The sequence below is a fragment of the Tiliqua scincoides genome, chromosome 1, assembly GCF_035046505.1.
Source record: "Tiliqua scincoides isolate rTilSci1 chromosome 1, rTilSci1.hap2, whole genome shotgun sequence".
Taxonomy (NCBI): domain Eukaryota; kingdom Metazoa; phylum Chordata; class Lepidosauria; order Squamata; family Scincidae; genus Tiliqua; species Tiliqua scincoides.
In genome coordinates this window covers 292,539,290-292,562,774 of record NC_089821.1, presented here as the reverse complement: position 1 = coordinate 292,562,774, position 23,485 = coordinate 292,539,290, and the positions used below count along the sequence as shown (strand labels likewise).

The 23,485-nt window shown below is 44.2% G+C and overlaps 1 protein-coding gene across 1 annotated transcript in view; it reads right to left on the bottom strand.

Annotated features, from left to right (window-relative positions):
* TTC8 (tetratricopeptide repeat domain 8) overlaps window positions 1-9,952 on the bottom strand; it is a 52,030-nt gene extending 42,078 nt beyond the window's left edge. Inside the window, exon 1 of the mRNA XM_066628272.1 lies at window positions 9,778-9,952. Within this exon, the coding sequence (XP_066484369.1) occupies window positions 9,778-9,879 (102 nt within the window). The 5' untranslated portion in view covers window positions 9,880-9,952. The remainder of the gene's footprint in view (window positions 1-9,777) is intronic.
* Window positions 9,953-23,485: the final 13,533 nt, after the last annotated feature.

The window sequence follows — 23,485 nt, the reverse complement described above, 5'->3', positions numbered from 1 at the left end:
CCTCTATGCCAGTGCTGGAAAGCACTGACATTAGGGGTTAGGATTGTACCCTATGTGGAACAGACAAAAAAAACCTCCTGAAGTAATAATTATTCATATTTCCTCTACAGAGTATTAAATTAAAAAACCCCATTTTCATAAAAAGAATTGAAGAGGAGGGAAGTGTATAGAAGGGAATGGGACTAAGTTTCAATGAATGGGCATGAAATTTAATCAGAATCATTTTCTGAGCTGTAATTATCAGTATCAGTTTCAGTCTGTGCGTCTGCAGCTACTCTGTTGTGTCTGTCATTATCACAGTTATTATGGACTTCTAAAAACTGAAGGTTTGCCCAGATTGAAACAAGCTTCTCTACCCTTTCACATGTCAGTTCATTTCTTGATTTAATGCGAGTGTTTCCAAACATAGACCAGATTCTTTCACATGCTGCAGAAGATGGAGGAATCTGAAGAAGGCGAGAAGCAAGAGGAGTCAGAGGCTGTGTTGTCCAAAGACCTTGCCACCATGTTGCAGGAGGAATAAGTTTGGCAGAATCTCAGATTGCATTCCTGGACCAAATCCCTGAAGATGTACTATATTCTGCAACATTTGAAAGTTCCTTCCCAACATCAAGTCCTAAATGTGATGCTTGTTTTGTAATCCAGTCAAACGCAGTAACAGTGCTATCATCACTTATATTTCCACCTTTGAAACTTTGATTCAGCAGATTTTCAGCAGCATGAATTGGATGGCAACAAAATTCTTCCCTTTTTTAAATAAAATCTTTCACTTTACTTTCTTCTACAGTTGTAAGTGGAGATATACTGAGATTTTAAAAAACAGTTGTTTTTATCTTGGTCATTAAATAAGGAGTTTCTGACAAAAGTGCACTATCTGATTCAGATGCAGTGATTGCTGCGGCAATTGGCTTTAGAATCTTCAGGGAATTTTGCAGCTGAACCCAGAAGACATCACATCCTGATCAAGAACAGTGTTTCTTACACTTCTGGGTACTTTAAGATCTTCAACTATTACTGTTTCTTAAAGAGCTTCTTTGTTTTTCAGTAAACTTTCAAAGGAGATCACCACTCCAGCCCCCTGAGTTTTACTACAGAGCTTCAGGGTCACTATTTTATTCTTTGCATTTTTTTTTCTACTTGCTTCTTCTTGAAAACTGCAGCTACAATATGAGTACCTTTTACATGTTTTATAACTTCTTTTGCTCATCTATAGATCATTTGAAGGGTGTCCAGTTTCATAATATCATTAAGAAGCAAGTTGAGCCCATGAGATGCACATCCTATTGCAGTAATAGGTGGTTACTCATCCATTATGATCTCCCATGCTGCTTTCATTTTGCTGGCATTGTCAGTCAGCAAAGCAAATACTTTACCACTCCCAATTTTCTGTAGGACTTCACATATTTTACAGCTGATATACTCTGCAGTATGTGAAAAACTGGTTGAGGAGTTATAACAAAATTTATAATTCCTTCTCCTCTCACATTTGTCCACCCATCTGTAAGAAGTGCAAGGCACACTGCTTCATTAATTTTTCCTTGCACAGATTCCATTACACATTCATATTCCGACTCCAAAAGAGGCTTGCTCAAAGAATGTCTGCTGGGCAAATGGTATGATGGTCTTAGTAATTTCAAAGCTTCCTGCCAGCATGTATTTTCAGTTATTGAAAATGGTGTTCCAGAAGAATATATTGCAAGAGCTTGATCAATTTTTTTTCCTGATCTTCAGGTGTCATCTTGTCTACAAATGAAGTTCTTGAATAGTTTTTGGATGCAGCTGTCTTCAGTATCTGTTTACTTGAAGATGCTGCTGATGTTACAGATGGAGTAGAAAGAGGACTTCTTGAACGTTGAGAAAAACTATGTGCATTTTCATCATTGCGGTCCTCTTCACTGAGATTCATGAAGGATTTTTTAAATGTAACAACAGGACACTTGTTACATACAAGAATGCGTTTTGTCATCCTGGTAGCATTTGGAAATGCATATTTCATCTGACAATATATGCAAATCACATTTTTCTTCTCAGAAGAACTTGTCATGTGAAAAAGCCGCCATATGCTAGATGTTGGTCTCACCATTTTCCTGAGGGGAGTAGGAAAGAAAAATAATTTAATGGCTAGTTTGCAAGAAGACACTCATCTATGGTTGTGGGTGGGGGAAGTAAAGAACCAGATTAGTAGTAACTCGTATTATTTACACAAAGCTTATAAAGATAAACTAACGTAGCTAAATGATTCAGTTTTCTGGAATCAGATAAATGTAAACTCTTACCTTTTTAAATTAAGTATATACTTTCAGATCCTTTTTGTTGCTCTGTATTTTCTTCCAATGCTTTGAGGTCTTGTGAAGAGAACAGAACAGAACCAAACATACCCACTCACATGCAAAAACAAAACTGAAACCTTTTTCTTTTCTTATGACAACAGCAGCACCTCCTAAAGGAAGAAATGCATGTTCTTCTTGCATTAGATAGTTCAGTTTGTAACCTAGGTCTTGCTTGTCCTCAGTGTACAGAAATTAGAATAATCTGATACCATATATATTTTTTAGAAATGATTAGGAAAATATTTGAACACCTTGTCTTAAAATATTTTACTCATCATGTTAAAATAAAACATTCCGTAATCAATTTCTTTTTTTTTCTTTTTTCAGTTTTTCAGAAAAAAACAAAAAAGGCTTCAAGAAAAAAAAAGTTTTTCCCAGAATTTTTCTGGGTTTTTTCCAGGCCTTCACATCTCTAGTTGGAAATTTATACTACATATTCATTAAGGAAAGATTTACACTAAAAATATATTTAAGACACACCCCAACAATATTTCACAACATTTTATTTTGAACTTCGAAACACCAAGCCTGCATTTTGTTCCCTTCCTAAACCAACATATGGAACACAAAGAACAGTAATCAGATTAGGCAACTAATCAGGATGATCAACTGAGACAGCAGCATGTTCCTGCTAGGTCATGCTACTGCTACAGCACACAGAAGCCAAAATATATTTTCTATGTTTGATGAAAGGTTACTTCTGACTCACTCTCACATACTAGTTTCTTCTTCTTCTTCTTCTTTGATAAAAGGTTACTTCTGAATAGTTCTCACTCTCACATACTAGTTTCAATGACCATGTGCAACCCAATCCAATGTATCATATTTTTCGCTCCATAAGACGCACTTTTTCCCCCCAAAAAAGTGGGGGGGAAAGTGTGTGCGTCTTATGGAGCGAATACTGCAAAAAAAACAACAACTGCGGGTTGGAAATGGCCCGGCCGCCCCTTCTCCGCCCCCAGCCCCGCCCCCTGCCCGCTCGCTCTGCTCTGCATGGCTTCCCCGGGCAGTCAGAGGCTGAGCTGGCTGGGGGGGGGGCTCCTGCCTTCCCTCAGCGCCTGCACGGACTGTGGCAGCACCGGACGGAGCGCGAGGGCGATGAGCAGCGGCTCCAAGGCGCCGCAGCCTGCCAGAGCCTGAGCCTCGGCGGTGCCGCCGCACGCCCAAGCCCGCGTGTCTACTCAGAAGTAAGTCTCAGAGTCAGTGGGGCTCACTCCCAGGAAAGTGTGGGTGGAGTGGCAGTCTCGCTGCCCAATCCTGTGCATGCCTACTCTGAAGTAAGTCCCATTAGAGTCAGGGGGGCTTACTCCCAGGAAAGCCTCTCTCTCCCCCCCCAAGCCTGGAGCATCACATCCTCTCTCCCCCAAACCTGGAGCATCACAGACTCTCTCCCCCCCCCCAAAGCCTGGAGCATCACAGCTTCTCTCTTCCCCCCCCCCAAGCCTGGAGCATCACAGACTCTTCCCCCCCAAGCCTGGAGCATCACAGCCTCTCTTTCCCCCCACCCCAAGCCTGGAGCATCACAACTTCTCTGCAACACAAACACTTTCGCCCCTCTCTCTCACACACAGGCTGCCCCCTTCTCTTACACACACAGATGCTCTGCCCCCCCACACACACAGCAGGGGAGGGGTGCTTTCACTCACCTCATCCAGCATCTGAATGTAAGTCCCCCCCCCCCAACCTGCCATCACAAAGAAAAAACTGTCTCCTTGGTCAGAATGCCAGTGTTTGCTTATTGCACAAGCCCCAGGTAAGGCTCGGTTCTCACCATAAATCCAGAGGTTTGTTGCGTCTTGAGAATTCAAGTTGTGGTTGGACTTTCCACTTGTTCATTTGTATTGGAATCACGGAAGAACTGGCAAGGAGGTAGATGTGGTATCAGCAGTGGCCCCTTTAAGGGTAAGGCCTGGGCATCCAGCAGAGTGTGCTGCACAGCTGCAGCCACTGGAAGGCAATAGGGCCCTCAGGGATATAAGGAGTACCTGAGGCAGAAAGGGTGTGTGGGTTTTGAAGGAGTGCAGGCTGACTGACTTTATTGAATTTGGAATCTGGCTGTGGATTGTGACAAGATACCCTGATGGATTTGACTGACCTACCTGGAACCTGACCTTGGACTGTAATTTGGCTTATTGGCTCTGGACTCTGATTTGGCAACTCTGATTGATGGACTGATTTACTTGGCATCTGTGGACTGGAACTGGACTCTAACTTTCGCTTGCTGCACTGGTGAGTTGCACAAGGGGGACTGATCAGCCTTAAGTGGGCACGAGGCCCAGTAGATTGGAATTTGGCAGAACATCATTGTAGCAGAAAGATAATGTGATCCCCTATTTGTGTGCACCTGCTTTTGTGAGCTTCATAAATTCTGACTCTAGCGGTGATGAGTTCTTGGGGTTTCCAGAAAATTAGAGTACTCAAACCTTTAAGTCTCTCCATTTGTTAATGACAGTGATAATGGTTCTTAATGCCACTGTTGACTGCTGTTCACTTTACATGGTTCAAATGTTATTCTGTTATAGTTTATTAAATATTTTATTACACTATTTGGTTCAGAATATTTTTTTCCTGTTTTCCTCCTCTATAAACTCTTATGGTCAGGTGTGTCTTATGGAGTGAAAAATATGGTAGTTTCAATAAGACATACTCTCTAGTAAAGCATGTTGAGGACTTACAGTTTAGAGTCTGAATCTTATACTCCATTACTGATTTCAAAGCAAGTAATGCATGCTAATCTGTTGAACGGTACACTGAATATTTCATGGAACAAACATACATAGCTTACCACCTCTTGATAAAATTTATAAGAACCAACTAGTTCTTAAAGTCTACAATACATGCATTACACTCAGAGTGGGCAGCAATGTCTCCTGCATGAATACCAGTACATACCCTTCTGCATGTAATGTTGTAACTTAGTACAATATCTTGAAATCAACACACAGAAATACACGGTTGGGATTTGAGGTGGTTAATCAAGTTTATGTAATCATAATACCATATTTCAATGCAAGAACAATTCTGATTGATACCAGCATAGGATAAATGACACTTAGGACATTTACAGCCTGAGCCAATACTGACCTAACGTCAGTGCTATCTGTTGCAGAATGTGCTGTAAGGCATGTTTGTGCCACCCAGGGAATAAACGGTGGAGACGGGGAGGTGTGTGCCAACCCAACACCACAATCAGAGCCCTGACTGCCAGTGGAATGGAAGTAAGCACTGAGCGGTGTGGGGTGTGCGGGGAGGGTGGTGGGACAGCGTGGGAAGGTGTTTCTGGGTGTGTGGAGGGAGGAGCGAGGGGTGGGGCTGGCAGAGGCCTCTTCCTCCTCTGAATCCTATCCTCCCTCCCAGGCTCAAAAGCCTGACACAGGGCTTCTTGAGCCTGTGCCAGCAAAATAGCTGGTGCAGACTCAAGAAGCCCCATTGAGCAGGCTGGGGCTTTACTGGGGATAAAGGGATGAATGGGCATTTAATCTATAGGGCATTTAATTTGTAAAACATTTTACTTGCCTTTATCAAATGTTTACTGTCATTTGCCCTGAGACTTTTTGGGGATATAATTTTTATTATATATAAAGAGCTAGTACCTAAATTTCACTTTTTTGACATATTCTACAGAGACAAAAACAGAACACCAACTGAACCTATGTAGATAGGGATGGACTTGATTTTCAATGATACCCTTCGAGTTCTCCAGAACACAACAGGAAGGCTGCAACTGAGGATGTCACCAGATGAAACAAACCATCTGCACCAGATGGTGGATTACCTGATCTCTGCTGAGGGAAACCTGAGATGAGGTTGTTGAAATATCCTCAGTGGTCCCTGCAATTTAAAGGCTATCCCTCTACCAGCAGTGTAATTGACATGTTATTTATTCGAAATAAATGAATACAGTTTCACTCCTCTCCAAATGCTTTCCAACTTTTCAATACAGTACCTTCAACAACTGTAGAACACACAACACAGCACAATATGCCAAATGAAGGTGTAGTAGTAATGAATATAGTGATACTGTTGTGCTTATGCATTTAGCCATTCCTTTCCATGGCAAACACTTTACATTTGTCTATAATAATTTTAATTTTGCTGCTTTCTAACCAATCTTCCAATTCTAATTATTTCAAATTAAAGTTATGCTTGGAAGTGCATGCAAATCTGATAGGTCAGCTGTCCACCTTCATTCAAGTCCTTAATGAATGTTCCCCAAAGCCAGATAGAGCACAGATTCCTTTTGTATACTTTTCAATCAGACAAGTGCAGACGGATACTGCACTTAGACTTGACTTCTCAACTATTCATCTTACAACAGTTCTTTCTATTCCCCAAGTCCCAAATATTCTTAGGAAGAAGTTATATAAAGCTGTCAAAAACCCTGTCAACTACAGTACAATATTTATTGCTTAATTCATCTTTATTAATCCAGTTGCTTTACCAAGGAAGATACTAGGTGGATTTTATAGTACAGGTTCTTAATAAATTCAGGTTGACTGCTAGCATTCACCCAGTTCTTTTATGTATGCTTACAAATTACTTTGTTGCTCCAATACTCCCAAGTTCTAAAAAAAAGCTAACAAGTTTAGAAAAGACTGGAAAAGCCCAAGATGATCTCCAAAATTTCAAATATTCTTTATCCAGACACAGAAGAGGTTCACATAGTAATTCTACTTTATGGAAGATTGGGAAAGTTGTTGTCAAAACTTGCAAACAATTATTTAAAAATTAAACCATAAACAGATATAATATTACATGGAATCCTCAATTCAGTGAACTTTAGAAATAATGGACAATGCTGGCTTTTGGTCACCTTACACAGGACTTTCAGCAGCATGAGGGAGCAATCTGGGACTACCATCCCATAACGTTCTTGAGAGTAAATCCATTGAACACAATGGAATTTACTTCAAGTAAACCTGTATAGGATTGTGCTGTAAAGGAACTAAGTATTGTATTGGAAGGGCAGGCACCTCTACCCTCCAAGGACACACCTTGAACTGGCTCTCCCATTAGGAACAGAAATGCTCCTCCACTTCCCCTGGCCACTCTAGAAATACAGATATTCCTCCATTTTTTGACAAGTCCATACCTACAGCAGTGAAGTGGCAGTACCAGGGGGAGTCTCTAAGTTAGGAGTTTAAATGAACCAAGGGGAGAGAAGGGGTATCTGAATTTAACAGACTTTCAGCATTAACAGACACAGCTTCCCCCATTCGTCTTTTATAACAAGGGTTCACTACAACTAATAATTCCTATACATTACTACATGCTATTCCTATAAACATACTGTAACAAAGTAGGTTAGTCTAACTAGGAAGGAGTCTAAGTGGCTTACAATGCAAGAAGATTTTCCTCCCTCTCTTCCTCAAACCAGGAGACATCAACTTAAATTGACCGGTGGCTGATTTAGGATGGACATCCTTCATATAGCACATAATATACACATCAGCTTAAAAAGTAAATTCATTGAGGATAAAACTTTCAATGTTTACTAGACAGGGTGGCTATATGCTACCTTAAGTTCAGAGGTAGTATGACTCTTTTCCCTCTCACATAACACCAGAACCAGGGGATATCCACAAAAGTTGAGTGTGGGAGAGTTAGGACAGACAGAAGAAAATATTTCTTTACTCAGTGTGTAATTAGTTTGTGGAACTCCTTGCCACAGGATGTAGTGATGGCATCTTGCCTGGAAGCCTTTAAGAAGGGATTGGACAAATTTCTGGAGGAAAAGTTCATTACTGGTTACAAGTCATGGTAGGTATGTGCAAGGTAGAGGTAGGCTGCCTCTGATTGCCAGATGCAGGGGAGGGCACCAGGACGCAGGTTGTGTCTGTTGTCTTGTGTGCTCCCTCAGGCATTTGGAGGGCCACTGTGAGATACAGGAAGCTGGACTAGATGGGCCCTTGGCCTGATCCAGCCGGGTTCTTCTTATGTTCTTACGTTCTCACCAGTTCCAAGGGAGTGATGGAAGGAGAGGAGTATGCCTTCATTTCCAGGTTGGGAACGCCTGGAGGCATCTGGTTGGCCACCATATGAAACAGAATGCTGGATGAGATGGGCATAATCAAGCAAGGCTCTTATGAAACTCTCTCATCGCATTCTGTTAAAGCCGATCAATTGATTTTGATTTTTAAATCAAACCCAGCTTTACTCCATACAGCATCTAAAAGCTAAACATATAAAGCTTATTTAAATTTTATTGTGACATTAACTTCAATGATTAGAACACACTTCCTCAGATGCATGAATGGCTTTCCTCTGTAGGTGTACAGGTGTATATACAGGTACAGACTAGGGAAAAAACAGTAGACTGTACATCTTGCATTTCCTACCCTCCAGTCTGTACATAAGAAGAGCCCTGCTCTTCTTATCTGGATCAGGACAAAGGCTCATCTAGTCCAGCCTCCTGTATCTCACAGTGGCCCACCAGATGCCTCAGGAAGCACACAAGATAACAAGAGACCTGCATCCTGGTGCTCTCCCTTGCATCTGACATTCTGAAGTAGCCTATTTCTAAAGTCAGGAGGTTGCACATACTCATTATGGCTTGTAACCTGTGATGAACCTTTCCTCCAGAAATCTGCCCAATCCCCTTTTAAAGGCTTCTAGGTCAGACATCATCACCACATCCTGTGGCAAGGAGTTCTACAGACTAAAGACATGCTGGGTAAAAAAATATTTACTTTTGCCTGTTCTACCGACACTCAATTTGAGTGGATGTTCCCTGGTTCTGGGGCTGTGCGAGCAGGAAAAGAACATTCTGAAGTAGCATGCTTCTAAAACCAGGAGGTAAAAACATAACACCATCATGGCTAGTTACCTGTGATTGACATTTCCTCCAGAAATCTGTCCTGTCCCCTTTTAAAGGCATCTAGGCCATCCACCATCACCATGTAGGCTAGACACCATCCTGTGGCAAGGTGTTCCACAGACTAAAGGAATATTTTCTTTTCTCTCCCTACACACTGCTGCAGTTCAATGCAAAATTTAAGATGTATCAGTGACCATTTGCAATAACTGTATGTGAACATCCCATAACACTTTTCAGGACTTGAAGTTCTGTAGAATAGGAATTGTTTAATGAAGAAACATTAACCTGCCTGCCTGACAGCCCAATCCTATCCACATGTTCCTGGGAGTAAGCCCCATTGACTCTAATGGGACTTACTTCTGAGTAGACATGCATAGGAGTGGGCTCTGAGGCTGCAATTCTTTCCACACTTACCTAGGAGCAAGTCCCATAGGACTTACTTCTGAGTAGACATGCATAGGATTGTGCTGTGAGTCTCCCCCCCCCCCTTTCACTGAGGTCAAGGGCTTCTTGCAGCCGGTGGGGGGGGGTTTGCTGGTGTTACCCCCCCCCCCGCCACAGACCCAACTATCCCCGCATGTTTTCCCCCCACCACCGCTCACACACACCCCACTCCCTGGCTCAGCAAACCTGGTCACTGGGCTCCTTCTCCAGCAGCTGGGAGCAAAGGTCCGAGCAGAGCTGAAACTTCCTACGCCTGAAGTAGCTCCAGGCGTGCAGAAGAGGGTCCATGCCGAGCCCCAGGAGGCAGAGACGCGGCCCGAGAGCGAGAGCAGCAGCAGCAACTTCTCCTCCGCCTCTCCTCTCCAGCCCAGGCCCGGCGTCCCTGCTTCGCCCAGCAACCCTGCAGGAGGGGCCTCGCCGCTTATAGGCGGCTAAACGACTGCCTGAGAGGAAAGGAGCAGCTCTGTAGACGGTGCCAGAGCTCGCGCTGCCAAGACAGGGCTTGGGAGGGAGGGTGAAAGACTCTCATCCTCCAGGCTGCTGTCTTGTCTGCCTGCCTGCAGAAGGAGAGCTGCCAGCTTCCAGCACTCTAGGAACTGTTTCTTTTTCAGTCTGAGGGGGGGATGGAGAGAGTTTCCCACTCACCCAACACCAGAACCAGGGGGCAGCCACTCAGACTGAGTGTCTGTGGAACTCCCTGCTACAGGATATGGTGATAGATAGAGTGGAGAAGGGGGGTGTTATTTTCCCTCTCACAACACCAGAAGCAGGGACCAGCCACTCAAATTAAGTATCTGTAAAACTTCTTACCAGAGAATATGGTGATAGACAAAGTGATTAGGGTGTGTGTGTGTTTTTTCCTCTCACAACACCAGAAGCAGGGACCAGCCACTAAAATTGAGTGTCTGTGAAACTCCTTGCCACAGGATTTGGTGATAGAGTGGACAGGGGGATGTTCTTTTCCCTCCCACACAACACCAGAAGCAGGGGTTAGAAACTAAAATGGAGTGTCTGTGGAACTCCTTGCTACAGGACATGGTGATAGATACAGTGGATAGAGGGATGTTCTTTTGCCTCTCACACAACCACGGAACCAGGGGATATCCACTAAAATTGAGTGTTGGGAGAGTTAGGACAGACAAAAGGAAATATTCTTTTACCCAGCGTGTGATTAGTCATACCTTCTAATGTCATACCTTCTAAGGTGCCCCAGCCCAGTAATCATCTTAGTCACTCTCTTTTGCACCTTTTCCATTTCCACTATGCTTTTTTTGAGATGCAGAGACCAGAACTGGACACAATACTCCAGGTGTGGCCTTACCATAGATTTGTACAACGGCATTATAATATTAACTACTTTGTTCTCAATACCTTTTCTAATGATCCCAAGCACAGAATTGGCCTTCTTCACTGCCGCAGCAAATTGGGTCGACACTTTCATCGACTTGTCCACCACCACCCCAAGATCTCTCTCCTGATCTGTCACAGACAGCTCAGAATCCATCAGACTATATGTAAAGTTTTGATTTTTTGCCCCAATGTGCATGACATTGAAGCACATCTGCCATTTTGCTGCCCATTCTGGAGAGAACCTTCTGGAGCTCCTCACAATCACTTCTGGTCTTCATCACTCGGAAAAGTTTGGTGTCGTCTGCAAACTTAGCCACCTCACTGCTCAACCCTGTCTCCAGGTCATTGATGAAGAGGTTGAAAAGCAGGGTCCCAGGACAGATCCTTGGGGCACACCGCTTTTCATTTCTCTCCATTGTGAAAATTGCCTATTGACACCCACTCTCTGTTTCCTGGGTGCTCCTCTTTTTAGCAGGGGGAGAGTAACTGGCCCACCTCACCCCAGCAGTGTCTTTTCTAGTGGCTGCCTGCTGGTGTTCTTTTGCATCTTTTTAGATTGTGAGCCCTTTTGGGACAGGGAGCCATTAGTTATTTGATTATTGTCTCTGTAAACCGCTTTGTGAACTTTAGTTGAAAAGCGGTATATAAATACTGTTGTTGTTGTTGTTGTTGTTATTTTGCTAACTACCAGTGAATTCTCATTCTTTCCATTCCTCTATAAAGTCCTTCCTTTTTCTTTGTTGCCAATCTTCCTTTTCCACATGGAACAATAACACAGGTGCACATGCTCTGGCATCTCAAAGGAGGGCTGAGAACCTTTTTTAAAAAAGTGCTCATTCATTAATTCATTTATAACCTATACATACTTGAATGGTAGTTGGAAAGGCATACATTATTTATTTAAGCCACGCATATACAAATTCTTCTTTTATCATGTGTGTCTTTTTTTTTAAATAGCAGTTCAACAACCAATGTACTCGCGATATAAAGCTGCAGGTGAATAAGCCTTACTTCAAAAATGGGATCCCCCCCCCCCCATTATCAACCCAGGATAAAGTCTGTTGCAATGACTCTGGGAGCAACAGGACTCAGAAGGTCCAGCTGCTGGATATAGTACAGGTGCAGAAGCAGAAAAAGAGACACCAGACAGGTTTAAAATATAAAAGCAAGAGGAAGGCTGGAGCTGAACAGGCTGAGAGTAAATGTGAGAGTGTTCTCTTCTCAGCCTCCTACAAGCTTTCTTTATGGAATCTCAAACAGCACAAAATAAGCTGAGTTGCATTCAGTTAAAAGATAAACATTAGCCAGCTCTAGCATAACTAAGGCACATTCCTTGATAAGAGGCGAATTTTCAAGGTACAGTCTCCCATCCTGTTTACATAGGCAAAAAGGCAGCGAATCAAGGCTGTCTCAGAATGTGTTCTGAAAACAAAGATGCAGGTTTGCCCACAGTATAGCCAAGGTTCACAAGCCTTTTTGTCACTATTCAATTTTCCCCACAAAAGTCCCAGTAGATTGTGCCCTCTGTCTATAATTCTTCAGATTGCATGTTGCATTAACTGTACAGGGGTTTTTGTTTGTTTGTTTAATGTGTGCTTTTCAAGATGGCTGTCTGTTAAAGCTGTTGCACAGTAATGTTTTTGTTTTTTTTAATCTTTGCTTAGTAATATTAAAGAATATTACTTTGATGGGACAGGCACACATATATATTTACATAAATGTCCAAAAGAAAAAATGTTAAGAGAAAAATATAGATAAAGTTGCATGATTTTGATCCTAACTAGGGACTGGTAGCAGATAGTCAAATAGCAATTCAGGACATGTTTTTAAATAACTTGTGGAAGTACAAAATGCTGTAACATGTTTTCTGTGCTTGTCCAATAGATAGTACAAAATATTTAAGAAACAATATAAACATTGGTTAGGTTCTTAAAAGATTTTCCAAGTTATTGGGAATCTCTTGGTCCTAAATTTTGCTATACAATATATTTAATAAGGCTTCAATCCTAACCACACTTTCCTGAGAGTAAGCCCCATTGAAAAAATAAGACTTACTTCTGAGTAGACCTGGTTAGGATTGTGCCCTTAGATTAATTATTCTGCAAGTTATGACATTTTTGTTGCAACTGTTGTTAACAAACAATAATTTGCTTATACAGCTAATAAATATATTCTACTATATTAATTTATAGCAGTAGGACTGAGAAAGACTTCTATCTGAAACTTTAGTAGACCATTATCAGAATAGCTCCATTCTACCACTATCAGAATAGCTCCATTAGATGCAGCATGTCTCATTCAGCTGCTTCCCATGCAAACTTAGTATCATCTGTACTCTCATCATTCTACCTTTTTCGTTCTCAGGTCCTCTGTAAATATATCTACCAATGACACAATGGGATAAACCAGTGGTTCTCAGACTCTTAGCACCAGGACCCACTTTTTAGAATGAGAATCTGTCAGGACCCACCAGAAGTGATGTCATGACCGGAAGTTAAATCATCAAGCAGAAAGTGTTTTAACAATCCTAGGCTGCGGTCTTACCCACACTTACCCAGGAGTAAATTACATTTCGTATCATTGCTAAAAGCATATACATACAGATATCCAGATTATACATATATATGTATATACATATACAGATTCACCGCAGACACTCATCTATAAGTTGATCCCACAGATAAGTCGAGGGCAGGTTTTGAGCCAACAATCATGGAATTTTCTATGACCCTCGGATATGTTGGGGGTTAAACTTAGGGGGTGTTGGACTATAATTTTGTCTGATTTTACTCGAGGCCAGATCCTGAAAATTAACCTACCACTAATTGTTACCTAAGAACGGTAATCTCTAATTTATTAAAAACATAGTAAAAGATCATAAGATACATTTTTATTCTTTTTAAATTCTGATCTTCATCACCTTTTTGTAAGCACTATCAGAGTAAGTGCACTGTAAACAACATACCAGTAAAACAGTGGTTCCCAACCTGGTATTCATGTACTCCCAGGGACACTCAACAGGTACTTGAAAAAGAATGGAATAATGGCAGAAAAAGGCAGGTTGTGCTCCAGAATGCTTTGCAAGGCCAGCAAGGCAGGAAGGGAGGTAGCTAGTTGGCTGTGAAAGCCCCACCAATAGCTAGTTTTTGGTCATCAATTCATGTATGAACCAGTGATTGAAAACCAGCAGAGTAAAAAAGCTGAAACGTAATATGGAAAGTGATCAATCACCCAGAATTTCTCAGCACACTTCTGGTGCAAAACAGTGCAAAGGCAGAGTCTTCTGTTCTTCAAACAGATAAAAAGAGAAAACACTGTGATAAATACATGAAGTCTGGGCTTTCATATAGAGGAGATGAGGGCTTGTATGATAATTACAAACATTTTGCTAATATGAAGGGTACAATTTATGTAAATGGGCTGCCAAGGGATATGCAAGTGAAAAAGGTTGGGAACCACTGCAGGAGAACCATGAATCAAATCCAACTTTAAGGTGTCTGGTGTGTTAAGCCAGAAGCTCTACATACAACATACAACCCATAACACATAACTGAGAGTGTGCAATTCAATTCACAGCAGAGAGATGGAGCTGCATATATTTGCAACCCTTTTTACTCAGGTGTTATTCTTAAGTAAGGGTGCATTGAATTGTAGCCTGCTTCAAATGGAAAGGAGGATTCCCATCCTGGTGTTTCAAAAAACAGACCTGCAGGTAGTGGCAAAGCAGAACCTGGTTGCAGCAGAAGGAAGAAGAATGAAAGGTTAACAAATTGCTTCTAAGGAGCTGCCTGCTACTTGAGAAACCTGGCGCCTGTCTGCTGCTTGAGAAAGGAAACTTATCAGAGTTGAAAGGCTTTGCCCTCTGATTGACCCGGAGATAAGTCGAATGATAATTTGAGCTGGATTACTTGGCAAAATTTTCACATACTATAGGCGAGTATCTACGGTATATACAGATTTTTAACATTTCCCCAAATGCAGTCACATACCATGGTAGCATCAAGTCCAATATATTCATGTTGGCAACCTTCAGTCTCGAAAGACTATGGTATCGCGCTCTGAAAGGTGGTTCTGGAACAGCGTCTAGTGTGGCTGAAAAGGCCAATCCGGGAGTGACAATCCCTTCCACACCGGGAGCAAGTGCAGTCTGTCCCTGGTCTGTCTCCCTGGCTATGGGCCTTCCTTCTTTGCCTCTTTGCCTCAGTCTGTTGGCAAAGTGTCTCTTCAAACTGGGAAAGGCCATGCTGCACAGCCTGCCTCCAAGCGGGCTGCTCAGAGGCCAGGGTTTCCCACTTGTTGAGGTCCATTCCTAAGGCCTTCAGATCCCTCTTGCAGATGTCCTTGTATTGCAGCTGTGGTCTACCTGTAGGGCGCTTTCCTTGCACGAGTTCACTATAGAGGAGATCCTTTGGGATCCAGCCATCATCCATTCTCACAACATGACCAAGCCAACGCAGGCGTCTCTGTTTCAGCAGTGCATACGTGCTAGGGATTCCAGCTCGTTCCAGGACTGTGTTGTTTGGAACTTTGTCCTGCCAGGTGATGCCGAGGATGCATCGGAGGCAGCGCATGTGGAAAGTGTTCAGTTTGCTCTCATGTTGTGAGCGAAGAGTCCATGACTCGCTGCAGTACAAAAGTGTACTCAGGACGCAAGCTCTGTAGACCTGGATCTTGGTATGTTCCCACAGCTTCTTGTTGGACCAGACTCTCTTTGTGAGTTTGGAAAACGTGGTAGCTGCTTTACCGATGCGCTTGTTTAGCTCGGTATCGAGAGAAAGAGTGTTGGAGATCGCTGAGCCAGGGTACACAAAGTCATGGGCAACCTCCAGTTCATGTGCAGAGATTGTAATGCAGGGAGTTGAGTCCACATCCTGAACCATGATCTGTGTTTTCTTCAGGCTGATTGTCAGTCCAAAATCTTGGCAGGCCTTGCTAAAACGATCCATGAGCTGCTGGAGATCTTTGGCAGAGTGGGTAGTGATAGCTGCAGTGTCGGCAAAGAGGAAGTCACGCAGACATTTCAGCTGGACTTTGGACTTTGCTCTCAGTCTGGAGAGGTTGAAGAGCTTTCCGTCTGATCTGGTCCAGAGATAGATGCCTTCTGTTGCAGTTCCAAAGGCCTGCTTCAGCAGGACAGCGAAGAAAATCCCAAACAAGGTTGGTGCAAGAACACAGTCCTGCTTCACTCCGCTTTGGATGTCAAAGGGGTGTGATGTGGAGTCATCGAAGACAACAGTGCCCTTCATGGCCTTGTGGAAAGATCTGATGATGCTGAGGAGCCTGGGTGGACATCCAATCTTGGGGAGAATCTTGAAGAGGCCGTCTCTGCTGACCAGGTCGAAAGCCTTTGTGAGATCTATGAAGGCTATAAAGAGTGGCTGTCGTTGCTCCCTGCATTTCTCCTGCAGTTGTCTAAGGGAGAATACCATATCAGTGGTGGACCTGTTGGCTCGGAATCCACACTGCGATTTTGGATAGACACTCTCTGCAAGTACCTGGAGCCTCTTTAGTGCAACTCGGGCAAACAGCTTTCCTACAACGCTAAGAAGAGAGATGCCGCGGTAGTTGTTGCAGTCACCCCTGTCACCTTTGTTCTTGTACAGCGTGATGATGTTTGCATCCCTCATGTCCTGTGGTACTCCACCTTCTCTCCAGCAGAGGCAGAGGATTTCATGCAGCTCGGTGGTGATGATCTCTTTGCAGCGCTTTAGGACTTCAGCAGGGATGCTGTCTTCCCCAGGTGCCTTGCCAGATGCGAGGGAGTCCAGGGCCACGTGAAGTTCTGCTAGGGGTGGTTCACTGTCAAGCTCCTCCAACACAGGCAGGCACTCGATATTGTTCAGTTCTTCCTTGGTTACTGCATATTCTCTGGAATATAGCTCAGAGTAGTGCTGCACCCAGCGTCCCATCTGCTGCGCCCGGTCCTGGATGACCTCGCCTGTGGCAGACTTCAGAGGGGCAGTTTTCTTCTGTGTTGGACCTAGGGCCAGCTTGATACCGTCATATATCCCCTTGATGTTGCCCATATCAGCTGCTATCTGTATCTGGGAACAGAGTTGGAATCAGTAGTCAGCACATCTCCTGGCAGTCTTCTGGACTTTGCTGCGAGCAGCTCGGAGGACCTGCAGGTTGCGCTCACTGGGACAGGCCTTGTATGCTGCTTGAGCTCTCCTCTTTTCCTCAATGACTGGTGTCAACTCCTCAGAGTGGGCTTCAAACCAGTCTGCCACCTTGTTGGTCTTCTTGCCGAATATGGACAAGGCGGTGTTGTAAACGGTATTCTTGAAATGTTCCCATCTGCTGGATGCATTTGTGTCAACTGGGCCTGGAAGTGATTCCTCAAGCGCTCGTGCAAATTCCTCCACTTTTCTCTGATCCCGGGTCTTGCTGGTATCAATGCGAGGTCTTCCTTCCTTTTTCGTGTGATACAGTCGCTTTGTTTGCAGTTTCACTCTGCTGCATACCAGGGAGTGGTCAGTGTCGCAGGCAGCACCCTGATAACTGCGTGTGATCTTGATGCTGGGAAGGTTGGAGCGTCTGGTGAGGATCAGGTCGAGCTGGTGCCAGTTCTTTGATCTTGGGTGTCTCCAAGAGACTCTATGTTGGGGCTTTGTGTTGAAGAACGTGTTGCTGACACAGAGACTGTGATGACAGCAAAACTCTAGCAGGCGTTGGCCATTTTCGTTCATCCTCCCAGTGCCGAACTGACCTAAGCAAGTGGGCCATGAACTGTTATCAGCACCAACTCTAGCATTGAAATCGCTGAGGATGAACAATGGCTCTTTTACAGGGATCTTCTTGATAGTGGTGGCCAGGTCATCATAGAATTTGTCTTTGGCTTCTGCTGGAGACGACAGAGTCGGTGCATAAGCACTGATGAGAGTGACAGGTCCTGCTGATGACTGGAGCTGCAGGGACAAAATTCTTTCACTTCCCACAGTAGGTGGAATGATGGATTTCAGCAGGGTATTTCTGACCGTAAAGCCAACGCCATGTTCCCTGGTTTGATTTGGTGGTTTTCCCTGCCAGAAAAATGAGAAATTTCTCTCCTTGACAGATCCGGAATCTGGCAGCCTCGTCTCTTGAAGGGCGACGATGTCCATCTGCAGTCTGCTCAGCTCCATGTCGATGACAGCTGTTTTGCGTGCGTCGTCTATTTCTTGCAGGTCATCAGAGAAGCCAGGTGTCATTGTCCTAACATTCCAGGTGCCCAGCTTTAGGGCAGGAGTTTTCTGTTTTCTGTTGCATGGTGCAGAGTTGTCGATCCGCTTGTCGGTTTTCACCCTAAACCCCACGCACCCCATGAGGTTAACGGACCGTGGCGAGGCAACACCTTACTGGCTGGGGACTGCCCAGCTTAAGGCGGGCGGTAGCTGCCCAATGAGATGCAATGATCTCTCCCACCTTCGGAAGCAGCCCCTAGCGTCATGCTCTACGCCAATCGAGTGAAGACTTATAACCGGTAACTGCTGCTTCCCGTGTTGTGCCGACGCCGTATGGCGAAGTTGGAGTGTCCTCTCCAGTGCGCGAAGGGTGGGTAAAGAAGGTATGGAGAATAGGCTGTTACCCATGCAGCAAATCCCCCCTCTCCACATCGCTGGAATGGTCCAATGGAAAGGCAGAGGCCAATACGGTTGGTTCCAGCGGCGTCGCAGGAGTTGCCAGAACGTGACTGTGTTCAGCCATGAACTGCCTCAGGGACTCCAGCTCCGGATTTTGCCTCAAGGTTGACTCCTGAAGCCTTTTCCACAACTGGATATAGCCACAAGGCAGTGGAGGTTTGAGGTCAGAGTTTCCTTCTCTTAGATGAGCTGCCTTCCTAGGCTGACGAGTCCCATCTACCCGGTAAGCCACTATTAAACCACTATTAAGCCACTATTAAGTTGAATGGAATCTCCAAGGTCAGAGACAGTTACCTCAGAGCACCAGATACAGCACTCCTAGCATCTGGATGGCTATGGAAAACAGGAGGCTTATGTAAATAGACCTTTGGTCTGACCTTTGGTCTGACCAATATATTAAAAATAAAATATTGGAATGAATGGAACCCACCTGAAATTGGCTCACAACCCACCTAGTGAGTCCTAACCCACAGTTTGAGAAACACTGGGACAAACCATTCTGATGGCCAAGATCAGCTGCTATTCCACAGTCCAATGAAGCGCACAATCCTAACCAGGTCTACTCAGAAGTAAGTCCTAGTTTGTTCATTGGGTCTTACTCTCAGGAAAGTGTGGTTAGGATTGCAGCTGAAGTCATTTACAGAGCTGCTGTTAGTAAGACTTTGTCTTACATATTACACAGAGTGAGTTGTTAAATCAAAATGATAGACCTCTGGACTGTTTCACCAGATTGCATATGTGGGAACTTTTTAGAGAAAGCTTCCTCATGCCCAAAACATCCTGCATGTAGTAAGTCAACAAATTTAGGAGAGTCTACACTAAATGTTTCTTCCAATTTATTTACATATGACTGTAGTGACTTTTTTTTGCATGGAGAAGACTTATAAAATACAATCCCACACCAACAACCTGAAGTGACACAGGCCCGAATTATATCATTTTAAACCCTATAATTCCTCTTTACTTTCCTCCAATTTCTATCCACCTATCCATCCATCTATCTGGTTTGGCTGGTTTACTTCAATCACTTCTTATTCTTTATACAAATGGTCAAATTCTGTATACCTTGTTGGAAAATGCATATAGAGGCATCTCTTGATTTAGACAATCTTGTTTTTGAAATTGCAAAATTTCCAAATTAGAAGTCTAATTTACACTGGCAATTTTTGAAATAATGCGGTCAATCATTTCCTTGCAAAGTCACTCCAGAAGACACAAAGACGTTTTTGTGACATTTGTCAGCTTTGAAATGCAGCTAATAAGCACCAAAATTAGCTCAAATAGCTGCTAATGAGCAATGCTATAAGATGCTGGCAGCTTCCTCTGGTGGGGGAGTCTCTTCCAAAGGCATAAGATAAAAAACAGGGAAACAAAATGCATTCACAGAGCTGCCACTGACCACTTTCTCAGTTTCCTTTCTGGCATCTTTGTTTTCATTGCTTTCTCAGCCATTGAGGGCTCAATCCTATCCAATGTTCTGGTGCAGCCACAAGGAAGAAATTTTTCCTTACCTTAAGGAGGCCTCCATGACTGCCTCCCCCCACCACAGGATGCAGTGCCCACCCTTTTGACACGACACTGCAAAGTTGGATAGGATTGGTCTTGGACATCAGTAGCCACTCCCAGTAGCCTGCCTCCTCAACCCTCCTGCTACACAATCTTGGGCAAGCAGAAGTCACCAGTTTTCAGTGTAAGTGTTCAATAACTTTGCCCCTAATCAATACAATTTACATTGGTTCTTATAGAAAAGTCCGAGGAGAGCTGTGAGGCTTGAAGCTGCTTCGTTCTCCCTGGGAACAGGGGTTGGGATCCGGCATAACTGCCCCGCCTCCCACTCCCCCGCCTCCCACTCCCCCCTGCCCCCAGGGCCGCCCACCCCTCCCCAGGAACGCTTCCCTCCCCCCTCCTCCCTGCCTCCCCCCTGCTTACCTTTTCTGCTTGCATCGGCCCAGCCAGGCTGACACAAGCATCCGAGAGGAAGCTGGCATGGAGGCTTATGTCAGCCTCCACAGGCCAGTGCTTCTCGGAGTGCTGGCCCGGCTTCCTCTCGAGGAGGCGCAGACCCTCCTGTGCCAGCACAAGGAACTTGTGGTCTGGATTGAGCCCTAAGTAATAGTCACTACCATGTAACTAATTTATTACACTGTCTTGATGGTGGCAGAACAGGGTAGTCTGTCATGACTTTGAATTCAAATTAACCCTGATCAGTTACAGCACAATCTTAACCAACTTTCCAGTGCCATGGCAGCCCTACTAATGGGATGCACATTGCATTCTGTGGTGGAGGAGCAGGCATAGAGACCTCCTGAAGGTGAAGTAAAGTTTGTTTCCTTACTTTTGAGCTGCATTGTGGTTGCTGCTGCTGCATTGTGTTTGCTGCTGGAAAATTGGTTAAGTTTGGGCTGTCAGTCATGTTTGCTCTTTGGCTACCTTTGAATCTATGATTACACTTGGAAGTCCAGGTTGTAGTCGTTGGTAAGAAACTCACCTCTATATTTTGCTGAGAGTACATGTTTTGAGGTTGGTTACAATACAGGTATTTTGTCTCATTAACTTTGATACTAGGTCACTTTTATGGACTCTATTGTGAGTGGGGAAACTTGAATGGCTATGTGGAAGCTTAGCTGGTACAGAATGTGGCAGCCTATTTTTTGACAGAAAGGGTCACTGAAATTATGGCACACTAGTACTTCAATTTGAGTACTAATGCACTCTTGGCTTTCAGACAAAATTAAGTGTACTGGTTTGTGACCTATGAAGCTCATACTTTTTGATGACCCCTCAAGAGGCTCTGCCCAATCTCCGGTCATGATCTCTGAAATCAAACTCAGAAACCCTCTTGAGTGTCTTTTCCATGTGCTGAGCTGGAACAGCCAAGGCACATTATAAGTCATTCTGCTTTGTGAACCTCTTTTCTCTACTGAAGATTTTCTGATGTTTGAGACGTACCATCTTTCAGTTGTGATGCAAGACCTTATGCGAGACCTTCCAATTTGTACTACTTTTGGGCAAAGCTGCTGGGTGAAGGTGATGATGATAGAGGGCAGGATTTGTCATGCCTTGTCTGTCATTCCTTTTATTGTGTATTATACACACTCATGCACAAGCACGCACACCCACCCATACTGAAATCAATTGGATTCACTCCTAAGTAGAGGGACCACATAATATGTATTGTATCCTTAATGTATGTGCATTGTGACTCATCCTAAGCATTTTGGGGTTAGTTATTGATATTGTGGTGGTGGTGATCTGCGATAGGTCCTTTAAAATATTTTCAAGAAATGCCTCAGCTTGCCAGATGTCAGGACAAAAGCCATTTGTGACTAAAAACAAGCTTCACAAAATTCAGCACCATGGAGAGTGTAAAATGCACCTGAGGGATGATCACTGGTATGGCTTAATGTCTTTGAATGGCTCCGCATTCATCCCATTCATACTAAGGTTGCACACTTTAGGAGTCGTGGTTTTGACCAAAAAATTGATCCTGAACATTGTTTGCATTTTGAGGTGTTCTTGAACCAGGACTTTAAGTTGACAGTAGCTAAGTGCTGAGTTTTAACATGCACTTGACCACAGGAGGGCAGGTAGTTTAGAGCGTGTCTTGTTCTGGGGTAGAAGGTTTTCTAAAGGTAGTGGCACTGCACAACAACAGAATATACACTAGTGTGCTATTCGGTGCTGTATTTCTGTTATGCCATAATTAAAGCAGTGTTAATCAACCATGGGATCGAGCCCACAATAGGGTTGCAAAGCCTCAGTTGTGGGGTCATGGCAACTTATGGGAATGAAAAAGGTTAACAATCGATGGACTAGAGCACCACCAGGTAAAGGGGGAGGCATCCGGTGTACTCCTTCAGGTACCAAGAGAGTGTCCCAGCCCTGCTCAGGTTCTTTAGAAATTGTTCTAAAATAGCTTTCACTAGTGCCAGACTTTGTGGTAACTTTTTCTTCTATATGACTATTTGGTTATAGTGAATAGTGCTTGGAGAGCATTATGGGAGCGAGGAGTGGGTGGCGATGGGCAGATAGGGTCCTGGGAAGAGGGTGGGATGGAAAGTGGGGTCCCCAATGTAATACTTTATATATTGGGGTTGTGGCACAAATGAAGACCGCTGTCCTAAAAGAACTGATGACCTGAGGCCAACTGGTGACTTCGGCTGACCAGAAAAAGGCTTGAGGGTACGTGGTGACTTCTTGTACTGTACTTTCCTAGGCTGCAATCCTATCCACATTTACCTGGGAGTAAGCCACATTAACTATAATTGGACTGAGAGCACAATCCTATGCGTGCTTACTCAGAAGCAAGTCCAACTGTTTTCAATGGGACATACTCCCAGGAAAGTAAGCATAGGATTGCAACCTTAATTCTGAGTACACATGCATAGGATTGGGCTCCTAATTCTTCGACCTCCCTCAGCAAAGCACTTTTAGAGCACAATCCTATGCATGTCTACTCAGAAGTAAGTACCACTGTGTCCCCTGAGGCTTACTCCCAGGAAAGTGTGTATAGGGTTGCAGCCTGACAGCCCAAGCCTATCCACACTTTCCTGGGAGTAAGCCCTAGTGACTCTAATGGGACTTACTTCTGAGTAGACATGCATAGGAGTGGGTTGTTAGATGTTAGGCGCCTTGGGCACAATCCTAGGCACGTCTACTCAGAAGTAAGTACCACTGTGCCCCCTGAGGCTTACTCCCAGGAAAGTGTGCATAGGGTTCTTGCCACCTCAGCTTCCCTGCCCCACCCCCACTGATGGAGGCGTCCCCCGTTTCCCGCCTTTTTTCCCCTCAGGCTGCGCGCGAGAGGGCAACGGTCGCCTCTTCAAGGGCGGGGGGAGGGGCGGCGAAGACAGAGAAACCGTCCCCCCGCTCAAAAGGCGCCACGAGGGGACTAAGGCAGACGGATCGCGCACGCGCAGACG